Source organism: Ochotona princeps, chromosome 10 (assembly GCF_030435755.1).
Source record: "Ochotona princeps isolate mOchPri1 chromosome 10, mOchPri1.hap1, whole genome shotgun sequence".
Taxonomy (NCBI): Eukaryota; Metazoa; Chordata; class Mammalia; order Lagomorpha; family Ochotonidae; genus Ochotona; species Ochotona princeps.
In genome coordinates this window covers 32,690,308-32,702,752 of record NC_080841.1, presented here as the reverse complement: position 1 = coordinate 32,702,752, position 12,445 = coordinate 32,690,308, and the positions used below count along the sequence as shown (strand labels likewise).

At 39.9% G+C, this 12,445-nt stretch overlaps 1 protein-coding gene across 4 annotated transcripts in view; it reads left to right on the top strand.

Annotated features, from left to right (window-relative positions):
* The window catches only part of LOC105942333 (POTE ankyrin domain family member A-like), a 62,258-nt gene continuing 49,813 nt past the window's right edge, over positions 1–12,445 (top strand). For 3 of the 4 annotated variants that reach the window (XM_058669271.1, XM_058669270.1, XM_058669269.1), the window contains exons 1-5: positions 1–399; positions 4,281–4,395; positions 4,556–4,729; positions 7,785–7,891; positions 10,895–11,029. In XM_058669271.1, the coding sequence (XP_058525254.1) occupies positions 176–399; positions 4,281–4,395; positions 4,556–4,729; positions 7,785–7,891; positions 10,895–11,029 (755 nt within the window). In that variant the 5' untranslated portion in view covers positions 1–175. Of the gene's footprint in view, positions 400–4,280; positions 4,396–4,555; positions 4,730–7,784; positions 7,892–10,894; positions 11,030–12,445 lie in introns of those variants that run through there. The other variant, XM_058669272.1, reaches the window with a different exon arrangement.

Genomic DNA, 12,445 nt, shown 5'->3' with positions numbered 1-12,445 from the left:
TCGGTGCGCGTGCGCAGTCCCGCCGCGCCCGGCTGCGCCGTGGAGTCAGGCGTTGCCGGGCAGCCGGCACAGTGAGGTAAAATGCGGGCAGCCTCGGTGCTGCGCCGTCGCCGCTTGGTTGGTGTCGGTGACACTGGGCGCACCAAGCGGCGAATAGCCGTCGGTAGCCTCCAACATGAAAAGGATTTTTACCCTGACTGGTATAAAGCGCAAGTGGCTCTTGGGAGCCTCGGTGACATGTGAAGATAGTTTAGGGCTTCAGTCCCGGTTCGGATACCACATCCGAGAGAAGGATCTCCGCAGGATTCACAGAGTGGCCTGTTCTGGCGATGTGGTCAAAATGCAGCAGCTGTTCTTCATGGGAAAAGTCACGGTAGACTCCCGAGACAAGATGAACAGGTAGTAGGCACCCGGAGCCGGCGGCGAGGGCGCGCGGGCGGCCGGGCCCGGTGGGGACCGCGCTCAGCTGCTGGGCAGTCCTAGCCCCGAGGTGGCCCGCGGGCTGCCCGCCACCCGGCCCCGCCGAGCGCCCCTCCGCCCAGCTGCCCTCCAAAACACATCTCCAGCCGGTGGCTAAGCTGCGCCTGATGCCCCTTAAAGAGGGTCGTGCTGGCCCCTTGCGCTGAGTAAACCAACAGAATCCAATCACCACAGCTGTTGTCTTCAGTCCGCATGTGTGGGGCTGCCTCTGGTTCCGTGTAGCATTGGGTTGAGCATTTGCAGTAATTTAGCTCACAAAATTCAGTCTACATAGAGTTGGCACGGACAGACTCAAAATGTTGCTGTTTTCTGGATTAACGTTGCTCGTGGAAAGCCCAGGACCCGTTGGTTCTGTCAGTGCACACATAATTCTGTGCTGAGGGATGTTGAAAAGCCAACTTTCAAGTGGGAAGATGGCTCTGTGGTTTCCACTAGGAACACTGGTTTTCCCCAACATGTGAGCTCTAGGTGTTTATTGCCAGCCTGACATGAGCTGAAGAAATCAAGGTTTTAAAATGGAGCTATCCTTGCAGCCTGTCACTCGCTGTTGTGATGACACTAGCTTGTGACATAATGAACAAAATGTGCCTTTCTAGCTGTGAAAGCATGTTGTTACTTTCCAGAAATTAATTTACTGACAAATAAGTGAATGTAACTCAACATGACATCCAGAAACACCAAAATGTATATCTGAAGGAATCTACCTCTTGAGACTGACTACATTTTATATTATTAGAAACAAATGAACTGTAAATGAAGTGACTCTTACTGTGGAAAACAAGTTAGATTTCTAGGTAAAACTAAGTTCTTGGTGGAATAAAATGTAAAAAATTCTAGTATACAAAATGAGAAAACTAGCGTAAGAAAAAGCCAATACCAGGCCTAGTGCGGTAGCCTAGCGGCTAAAGTCCTTGCCGATCCCATAAGGGCGCCGGTTCTAATGCCAGCGGCCCCGCTTCCCATCCAGCTCCCTGCTTGTGGCCTGGGAAAGCAGTGGAGGACGGCCCAAAACCTTGGGTTCCTGCACCCACTTGGAGGACTCGGAAGATGCGCTGGGCTCCTGGCTTTGGCTCAGCTCAGCTCCAGCCATTTTGGCCGCTTGGGGAGTGAGTCAATGGACGGAGATCTTTCTATCTCTCCTCCTCTCTGTATATCTGACACACCCCCCCGCCAAAAAAAAAAAAAAAAAGGAAAAGAAAAAGCAATACCTTAAAAGCCGATATCTATCAATACATTTTCATGTTGATAAAGACATTACTAAGAACAACAGTACAAGAAAAATATTTGCAAGGGAGACTTAGCAAAGAAAAAAGTCCCTGTACATCAGGAAAAACATTAGGAGACATTGAAATGCAAAACATCTGCAGACTGTATTTCTCAGAAGCTGTGTCTTTGTCTTAAAGAAATTTTTTTGAAATAAACAAGAAAAAATCCTTTCCTTGAAATTCAAGAAGTGTACGTTTGAAGATGTACAAGTATCTGTGAGCATAGAAAACATGTGATGTCTGTGATGTGAGAAGGACTTTAGACACAGTTTGGCTGTGCCTAGACACAGTTTGTGAGAGTGAAGAGCTGTGCTATGCACACTGCTGTTGAAAGCTTAAATTGCTTGTAAAGTTTCAAATAGGCATTGTGGTGCCAACTGATTTTCAATGTGTATATGCCCTTCATCCTTCAGTTTTGTTAAACTAATATATCTTTGGTAAATAGACACAGAGTTTGTTTCTGTCATTAAAGTAGTAACATATTAAGAAGAACTCATAATGGATTATATAAATGACAGTACATTCATGTGTTGGTATGTGATCATTGAAGGTGGGCTTGGCATGAGTGTATCAAGTGAGAACAAAAACCTGGATGGTATATATCCAGATAATATGGCCTTGTGTTAGCCAATAAAATGTATAAAATGTGTGTAGATCTATTACTTCCAGATAGTCAAATCTGATGTGAGATTTTCTTTTTCTGATTTCTACAATGAACATATATAAACTGTAGGGAAAGTTGTTCATGAGACAATTTTTGGAGCAAACAGAAATATGAATCTAGCACAGATTACAGTATGTTCTCATTTTGTATTGTGGGTGTGTAGGGGGAGATGGTATCTTCTGTCAAGAGTTAACCTTTTGCCAAGAAAAGGAAATTTTATTTGTGTTTGTAAGTTTTATTATATATAAATTTGGTCCTGTAAATGTGTTTTAAGTATATATAGATTTGCTACATATATTCCAACAATGATAAATTCAGCATTTTACTTTAGTTATGCCTTTCTCAAAATAAAAATAGAAACTATTGATGATTGTTATGGTATAACTATTGCTTCCTTAACATTTTTTAAATCCCCAAATGTACTTATTCATTTTTTCTAATTCATCTATTTCTTTTTTTTAAAGATTTATTCATTTTATTATAAAGTCAGATATAGAGAGGAGAGACAGAGAGGAAGATCTTCCGTCCGCTGATTCACTCCCCAAGTGAGCCGCAACGGGCCGGTGCACGCCAATCCGAAGCCGGGAACCTGGAACCTCCTCCGGGTCTCCCACATGGGTGCAGGGTCCCAATGCATTGGGCCGTCCTCAACTGCTTTCCCAGGCCACAAGCAGGGAGCTGGATGGGAAGTGGAGCTGCCGGGATTAGAACCGGCGCCCATATGGGATCCCGGGGCGTTCAAGGTGAGGACTTTAGCTGCTAGGCCACGCTGCCGGGCCCTCTAATTCATCTATTTCTAACATACCATATGTTTCATGTAGCCGATTTAGGACTGTTGCAGCCCTCAAAACTTCGTTTAGCTTCTCAAACTGAGCAAGTTGAGAGATTTCAAATCGAAATAGAACTCAATTTCAATGGAAGGTTTTTCCCTCCTCTTTTCAAATAAACAGATTTGCAGAGTTCAGAAATTGTAAGACATAACATGTAGCAGACTTTTTTTTTTAAACAAACATGTAACTTTTAAATACTAATGGTAACCATCGGAAGGACCTGATTTTCATTCATCCAATACGATGAAATATCAAATATTTGTATTTTTGGTATCCCAGCTCTCTTTCCCCACAGATGTTTGGGAACTAATGCCTAATTAAATGTCAACCATATGGATAGATTGGCCATAGACCTGTTTGATAAACTATGTTGCATTTAATGTAAGGCATCATGGATGGTGTGATGCACCAGTATTTTATATACCAATGAACCAATGTTTCAAATGCTGCCAATTATATTGGGGATGATCATAAATGAAAACAAGTAGCAGGCTCATGGCAGACATGTGAAAATGAGAAAAAAATGTGCATCTTCGTCTCTGTGTCAGTGAAGTACTAGGTTATCTCTAATCCCTCCAACAAACCTCCAAAGTGGGGATATTTGTATTATTTTAGTCACTCAAAGTGGTTATCTTTTAAAAGTATCCCTATTAATACTGGGTGTATCTAACCATTACTGAGTCTTTAGAATGCCTTGCATGGAGTCTCATCCAGGAATCAGAGTGTGGGTAAGTACTCTTTTTCTATGGATCAGGACCCTGAGACAGGAAAAGGCTGGTAGCTAGTAAGCGGCAATTTCGTGTAGCATCCAGTCTAGCTCTGCTGAAGGTTAGGCCTATGCTTTTTCTTTACGCAGGCTTCTTTTTCATTAGTGACATTAAGAGCCCATAAATACTGTGCTTTCTTCAGAAGAGAAGTTTTCATTTCTTTTGAAGACAGGGTCATGGGATGCAATTTTATATATAGCTTACAATGACATGAAGAATTCCCTGTTTTGTACCATGCACTATAATTTTCTCAAAAGCTTTTTCACCTTCACAGGACTTCTTTGCATTTGGCCTGTGCGAGTGGCCATCCTCAAGTGGTGAATCTGCTAGTAGAGAGAAATTGTATGATTGATCCCACGGATAAAAGAAATGCAACACCACTGATAAAGGTATATAGTAGCCAATCATTCTAGCATAGGAAGAATTTAGTTTATAGTGCCAATAAAAATTAATTGATCTCACTGAAATAGCACTAGTTGGTGAAACCAGGAGACTGTTTATGTTGAATGACAAGAACTTATAGTCTGTTTATTGATGTCTTTTGGACAGGCCACGCAGTGCCATGAAGTGGAGTGTGGCTCCATCTTATTGATGCATGGAGCTGACCCAAACCATATGGATGATGGAGGTAACACTGCTCTCCACTATGCTGCATACAGTGAGAATTTAGACATGGCGAAACAACTGCTAAAATATGGTGCAGATATCGAAGCAAAAAATAAGGTACAAATCAACTCTTTTTAAACAACTTGAAATGCATGTGTCTTGATATTATAGTATTTAGAGTCAGTTTTACATATTCGTAAGTTGAAGCATTTCTTGTATGAACATTTTAAAATTGTCCAGATACCATTTTAAATATTGATACTCTTACAAGAGTATTAGAAAGTGCAAATTTCTGTGTATTTATGGTAATATCCAGGATACTAAATTTATTGAAGGTAGAGCTATTTTTTCCTCAATTTTGTCTAGCTAGGGTAACACAACACAAGAACATAAATTTTTGTCTTAGGGATGGCTTTAGTTTAAAACACAAGGCATGATGCAGTAAGTAGGAAGCTTGCTGTTGTTGATTTCCTATGTAAATCTTTGTGGCAAGACTTAAGAGGGAAACTTGGAAAGGGCAATAGAGACAGAAGTCAGCAATATGAAAGTTAGGTACTGGAGGGAAAAATACTAACGATATAGTATTTTTAAGCTTAAATGTATAGACAAAGTGGTCCTCAATTTGGAGTGTGATCATTATTAATTTTGTTTGTTTTGAAAATAAGAGTGAGTTGCACATTTTAAGTCCTTTTTAAAAAAATTATCTATTTTTATTACAAAGTCAGATATACAGAGTGGAGGAGAGACAAAGAGAGATCTTCCATCCACTGATTGACTCCCCAAGTGGCCACAATGGCCAGAACTGAACCAATCTGAAGCCAGGAGCCAGGAGCCTCCTCCAGGTTTCCCACTCGGTGCAGGATCTTAAGGCTTTGGTTCATCCTCTACTGCTTTCCCAGATCACAAGCAAGGAGAGGATGAGAAATGGGGCTGCCGGGACATGAACCAGCATCCATATGGGATCGCAGCGCTTGCAAGGCGAGGACTTCAACTGCTAGGCTACCATGCCGGGCCCTTAAGTCCATTTTCAAGAGTACTCCAGAAACTAGATTGGAAGTGAATGGGTGACAATCAAGTGTCGAATGAGAGAACAAATAAGCAGCTGATATATTATTCTATTCGGTTACAAACAACTGCTAAGAGTGTTAACTCACGTTTCAAGCCTAGATTGCCTTATGGCAAGATGGGAAAGGATCTTATTAATGAAATCAGGTTGAACTTTGAGTTAACTGGTCCTTCATGTACTCCTACCCAGGAAAATTAAAATGTTCAGCAAGTGTGTCTGTCTGTTTCCTGCTTGTGATCAAATTCCCAAATGATGACTCAAACTAACCATATAGATAAGAGTCAGCCTACTATACTAGTTCTTGGCTCAAATTGTTCATCACAATGATTTGAAAATATTTAACAACTATATATACAGATCTAGAATCTGTCAGTAACATTTATAAAAAAAATATATACTGACAGTCACAATAATGGAGAGGGAGGGAGGGTACAATGAGTGGGATAAGAGATACCTTCTCCCTGCTTGTTTATTTTTCAAATGGCTAGGGTGGCCAAGTTCAGTGGCCTGGTTCAGGCTGATGCCAGGACCCTGGGACTCCATTGGGATTTCCCATGTGAAATCCCAGGTAACAGTAGCTTAACTGTTTAGACTACTGCCACTATTTTCTCTATTGTATTGGCAGGCAGCTAGATTGGAGCTGGACAGCCAGGGCTTCAACAGGTATTCTATTCTGGTATAATATTTAAAATATTTCCTCACAATGCAGATAAACTCCTGGTTAAGAACCATCAAATAACTAAGCATAATGTATAAACTGTCAGATCTCCAAAACTTAATAGATACTTAGAAGAATAGGAGTTGATAGATGCTATTTTCTTCATCACTTTGCAGTGCTGTTGAACTTCCATCCTTCTTTTACTTCCTGTTAAGTGGGGAAGGTGTGAGGGATAATGCTGGTAATAACCTCAGTATTTAGAAAATACCCTTTATCTACCAAACACTGACGATTCCCTGCCACTGAAATTTGCTTATGGATAGCCTTAGAAGAGTTTATTTCTGTTATCACTCAGGCTATTAGGTCAATAAATGTTTACCTCAAGCAGGGGGTTCAGGATTAGAAATTAGAAAATTGTGACCTTTTTTTCTATTTGAGGCTCTATGATAGATTATCTCAGTGTGTCTTTTCAGTTTGTGGAGTCATGACACAATCAGCATGAGAGATTTAAAACTGAAAACCATGATGTTGGGAAGAATATAGATGGGAAATCATTTAGTAGTTAAATCTCACCCAAACCCAGGAACCAAATATCCATTTGATTGATAATCTGGAAGATTTAAATATAAATGAAATATTATAGTGTTGCACATTATGCGTCCCTTCTATTACACCTTGGGCCTGATTTTTAAGAAAAAATAGATGTCACTAAAACAAGTGAAGAGTATACATGCCATCTGGAAACATATTCTCTACTAATATGAAAACAGAAATGTGAGTAGTTTGCCTCAATAAATTGTATGCATGGGGAGGCTTAGGCAGAAATCTGAATTGTAGCGTTGTCTTGGTGCAATCAGGGATGCCTTGAGTTATGCTGTGCAGGGGCTGTCCATTTTTTATACAACACATGTGCCCTTTAGTTTACCCCTGACCTCAGCTAGGGGACACATAATACATAGAACATCATGGAATCTTTCTATTAGAACACAAGACATAATTGATGCAATATTCTTGGGAGTACATATTGAGAAGCAGGTTGCTCTACAGACGATATTTTAGGTGATCAGATAAATAAAGACACTTAAAGCCTATATTGCTATGTCTTAGAGTTTGGACTATTATAGACATGGAAGATATAACCTTTGCTCTCAAGAGGTTCTTGATTTTGATGGGAAAATTAAATAATTGTACCAACATGGTGAGTGAATGCTGTGACAGAAATGAAAAATCTTGGAACTGGTAAATGTTTGAAGTGGGCTATGAAGATGTCTGGGTTTGGTGTGATGAGGTCATGGAGAGAGAAGTTTCACAAGGCAGGTACAGCATACATGAAACACAAGGGGGAACAAGAAGAGTCTATACTTCTCATGTCTAGGGGCTTGGAGTCCCTTGAAATACTTTCAGTGCAGTTGAGAAATATGTAATGTGAATTACAAATTGTTTTACAGGATGGCTACACACCACTTTTAGTTGCAATGCAAGAGCAGAGAGAAAAAATGATAGAATTTCTTATAATGAATAAAGCAAACGTTCATGCCGTTGATAATATGAATAGGTATGATTCAGCTTTTCTTTCTTTTTTAACCTTATTGATCTTCTATTCATAAGTCATTCAAATCAAGAATATTAAATTAACATCAATAAACTTAACATAGTTTCTTGAGATATAATGAAAAATAGTAGCACAAATCATCTCATTTAGAAAGGAAATTATTCAGATTGGGCAACACAAAGAATGACAGATAATGTTGGTTTATAATAGTGATGGATGGCTTTTACTTGTAATCTGTTTTGGTTCCATGATCTATTAGCTAATGGGGATTCATTTCAAATTTATTTTTAAAATAAAGCATATACTTTAACTTCTAGTTTAAGGCTCAGAATTGAGTTTCTTAACACTTTTTAACAGGTTTTCTTATATACCTTTCTTTTGAAAAATGTTAAACATAAATAGGAGTTGCAAATCAATTTTTTTTCCTTTGGGTATTTTTTCTTTTAAGTTACTTTATTGGAAGAATTTTCATGTTTAGTATATTTCTAAGTGACTATAAATTGCTATTACTAGATTGCATGATGTTACCAGTTTTTTTCTTTTTTTCTTTTAACTATATTCTGATATTTGTACTTGTTTTTTAGATTTGTGTTAAAAAAAATTAGGCAAAGAGAATGAGGAGATGGTTGCAGGAGAGAGAAAGAGAAAGAACTGATAATGTTACCATTCACAGTTTCCCTGCCCAAACACCTGCAAGCACCCATGCTTGGCCAGCCTGAAGCTTAGAGTTGAGGACAGAAATAGTCTCCCATGTGGGTTGCAGGAATCCAGTTACTTCAGCCATCACTATTGCCCTGCAGGGTTTGCAATAGTAGGAGGCTGGAGTCTGAAGCTAGATCTGGGAATCAAACCCAGGAAGGCTGATTGAGGAAAAAGTCATCTTAACCAGTGTCTTAACTGACAGATTAAATGCCTATCTCTGGGATTTCGTTTGTAATTAGGGTGGACACAGGGAACAAAGATAGCCTTACTTAGATCAGCTTTTCTTTTGGTGAATGTAAGTATTGGGTATTAAAAAGAAGAGACAGACAAAACTGAGTTTAATTCCCAAAAGTCTTACCTGTTAGGTATGGGAACTATGTTACATCATATTAAAAAATGGGGGAATTGGGATAGTGATATTTCCTGGAAAAGTGGTAATATCTAAGATTATATGTGTAGTCATATACCTTACTAGGTAGGACACAAAGATTAGTTACTCCTCACTGGAGTACTGAAGATTTCTCTGCACACCCCTCCTAAAACTGCTCTGCACCTCAACTGTTGACAAATGCCTTGTTAGACTTATAAGCCAGTATAGACTATCCTAAAATCTGCCAAGTTTATCAAAACTATGCTTCAACACTATAAACTGCTAAATACTAAAATGAAAATAGACACAAGACAGCTGAATAGTACCCTACAGCCACTTTAAGGTGTATAGCAGCCGGTTCTGTGTATAAACAAAAATTGAAATATCAATGAAGTAGTCACAGGATGTGGTTAAGAACTTGCATTGTTTTAACATATTGATTACTCAATACCATGTCAATTAATTCCAAAATGTTGTAAGTTGTTATTGATGTGCTGGGGCTTTCAATTGATCGGGATGATATTCTGCCAGCTCTACCTTCAGACCAGAGATGGTCTCCCCAAGAAACTGTTGAATTTATCTGGACAATAAGATGCTGGACTCTATTGTTGGTATATGTTTGCAAAGAAAGAATCTTGACTTAATTTGAACTGTAATACTACAACAAGGTGGAGGAATCCACCATGGGGGGAAGGTAGGGGGAGGGGTGGGGAGAATCCCAGAGCCTATGAAACTGTGTCACATAATGCAACGTAATTAATAATAAAAAATACAAATTTTCTCAACATATAAAAAAAGATTATATGTGTAGTTTGGGTCTGTCACGACAGCCTAGTGACTAAAATCTGGCCTTGCATATCCTGGTATCCCATATGAGTGCTGGTTCCTGTCCTGGTTGCTCCACTTCCCAATCAGCTGCCTGCTTGTGGTCTAGGAAAGCAGTAGAGGATGGCCTAAAGCCTTGGGATCCTGCACCCATATGGGAGACCTGGAGGAAGCTCCTGGCTCCTGTCTTCGGATTGGCTCATCTCTGGCCATTGTGGCCACTTGGGGAGTGGGCCAACGAATGAAGGATCTTTGTCTCCGTCTCTGCTTCTCTCTGTAAATCTGCCTTTCTAATAAGAATAAAAATATTTTTTTGGGCCCGGCGGCGTGGCCTAGCGGCTAAAGTCCTTGCCTTGAACGCCCCGGGATCCCATATGGGCGCCGGTTCTTATCCCGGCAGCTCCACTTCCCATCCAGCTCCCTGCTTGTGGCCTGGGAAAGCAGTCGAGGACGGCCCAAACCTTTGGGACCCTGCACCCATGTGGGAGACCCGGAGGAGGTTCCAGGTTCCCGGCTTCGGATTGGCGTGCACCGGCCCGTTGCGGCTCACTTGGGGAGCGAAACATCAGATGGAAGATCTTCCTCTCTGTCTCTCCTCCTCTCTGTATATCCGGCTTTCCAATAATAATAAAATCTTAAAAAAAAAGAATAAAAATATTTTTTAAGAAAAAAATGTATATGTAGTTTATATAGGTCTATAAAATTTAATATAACCCCTGGCACATGTTTATTAGTATTGTTAACTGAAACTATGATGACTTTTAATACCATTGTACTATGAAAGGTTTAAGCCTGTAAATAATTTTTACTTACCCGGAAAATGGTGAGTTCTTCATTCAGATCTCTGCCTAATTTACACAAATGAACCCAGCAGTTGTTGTCCACTAGAGGGCTTTAAGTAGTAACTTCTGTGGAATACCTCATTTGGACAAGAGGCTTCGCTTTGGTCCCATTGGTCCTAGAGATCACTTGTGGAGATGCATTTGAGCTCCCAACATGCTCATGTCTGTGCATTTAAATGGTCAGTTGTTCATAGTCAGGAATGAGATTACAGGGCAAAGTGACTTTGTGGGCATTTATTGACAGCAAAGTTATCTCTGTTCTTTTAGGACAACGCTCATGTTTGCAGCACAATACAGATCACCCACTATCCTTGCCACTCTTCTTCAAAAAGGAGTTGATGTATTTTGTAAAGATAAGTATGGATTTACAGCAGAAAAGTATGCTCGACTTAAAATAAATACGTAAGTATTTGTACTCAAATGCTAACCAACATTAAGTTGAGGTTGAAAATAATCAAGACAGTTACCTATTTTAGGTGAGGTATAGATTTGGGAATTATTATGAGTCTGTATGCTACACTGATCAGAGGCCAAGCAGAAGTGCTGATTAGTGATAAGCAGCAGTGAATATCACCATATTGCTTGAAAATTTGATCCTCAGGGGTCCCAACCTTGCGCGCACCATTCCAAGAGCAGCCTATGCTTGGTGTTCCATTGCTCTCTCCTCTTTGATTTTTATCCTTGGTTTGATAGAATTTGACTTACCCAATTTTAGCAGATTTTGTACTTTCCCCTAGGAGCAATCTTCTAAATTCTCCTTCAGTTTTCCAAGAACGTAAGGGGTGTGTGCATCTAACAAAAGGAATCTCATCTCACTTATCAATGGGGTGAATATTCTATTGATTTTGTGTTTCTTTCTTTTGCTTCAATTTTGCCATTGAAACCACCTCTACCATCTAGCAATGATTGAATTTTGCTATTAGAATTCTCTTACTGATGCATATTCGACAGTCTTCATGATGATTCAAACCTAAACACCAATGTTAAAACATTTTTTAAAGATTTATTTTATTTTTATTGGGAAGTAAGTTATGCAGAAAGGAGGAGAGACAGAGAGGATGATCTTTCATCCGATGATTCATTCCCCAAGAGACCTCAATGGCAGGAGCTGAGCCGACCCAAAGCCAGGAGCCCAGAGCCTCTTTTGGGTCTCCCACGCGGGTGCAGGGTCCCAAGGCTTTGGACTGGCCCTTGACTGCTTTCTCAGACCACAGGCAGGGAGCTGAATGGGACTGGGGCTGCTGGGGTCAGAACTGGGACCCGTATGGGACCCTGGTGTGTTCAAGGTGAGGATTTCAGCTGCTAGGCTACCACAATGGGCTCAACATTTGTTTTGTAACTTTCAAATACATACATATTTAGCAAAGCACCCTACTAAGGGTCTTGGCTTCCTAGATTTACACATATACATACTGAGAAAACCAACTCATCCCAGAACACTTTATGTGAAGTTCATGTCTTAGCCTAAATTTTTGTGATGAGTTGTTCTGGAGGCTCTTAGTTGACTTCTCTGCTAGCAAATAAAATTGGAATCATTCCATTCTGTTAGAGAGGTTCAAATAAGGTTGTAGGAAAAGATCAGTGTTACTTCTTTACTACCAAATATGTATACCTAAAGCCCCTTTTGTTCCTATGTGTGTATTTTCTTGGGTTATGTCAACTCAGAGTTGACATCTACTTGTATTGGCCCCTCCAGTTAACTGTTTTGTGTTATAATGAAAACCTTCCAAATTATCAATACTTCCAAATTTCCTGAGATGTTCCTCATCATTTTAAATTTCTTTTCATAATAAAGGCCTTCTTTAGTATTTTCTAAGT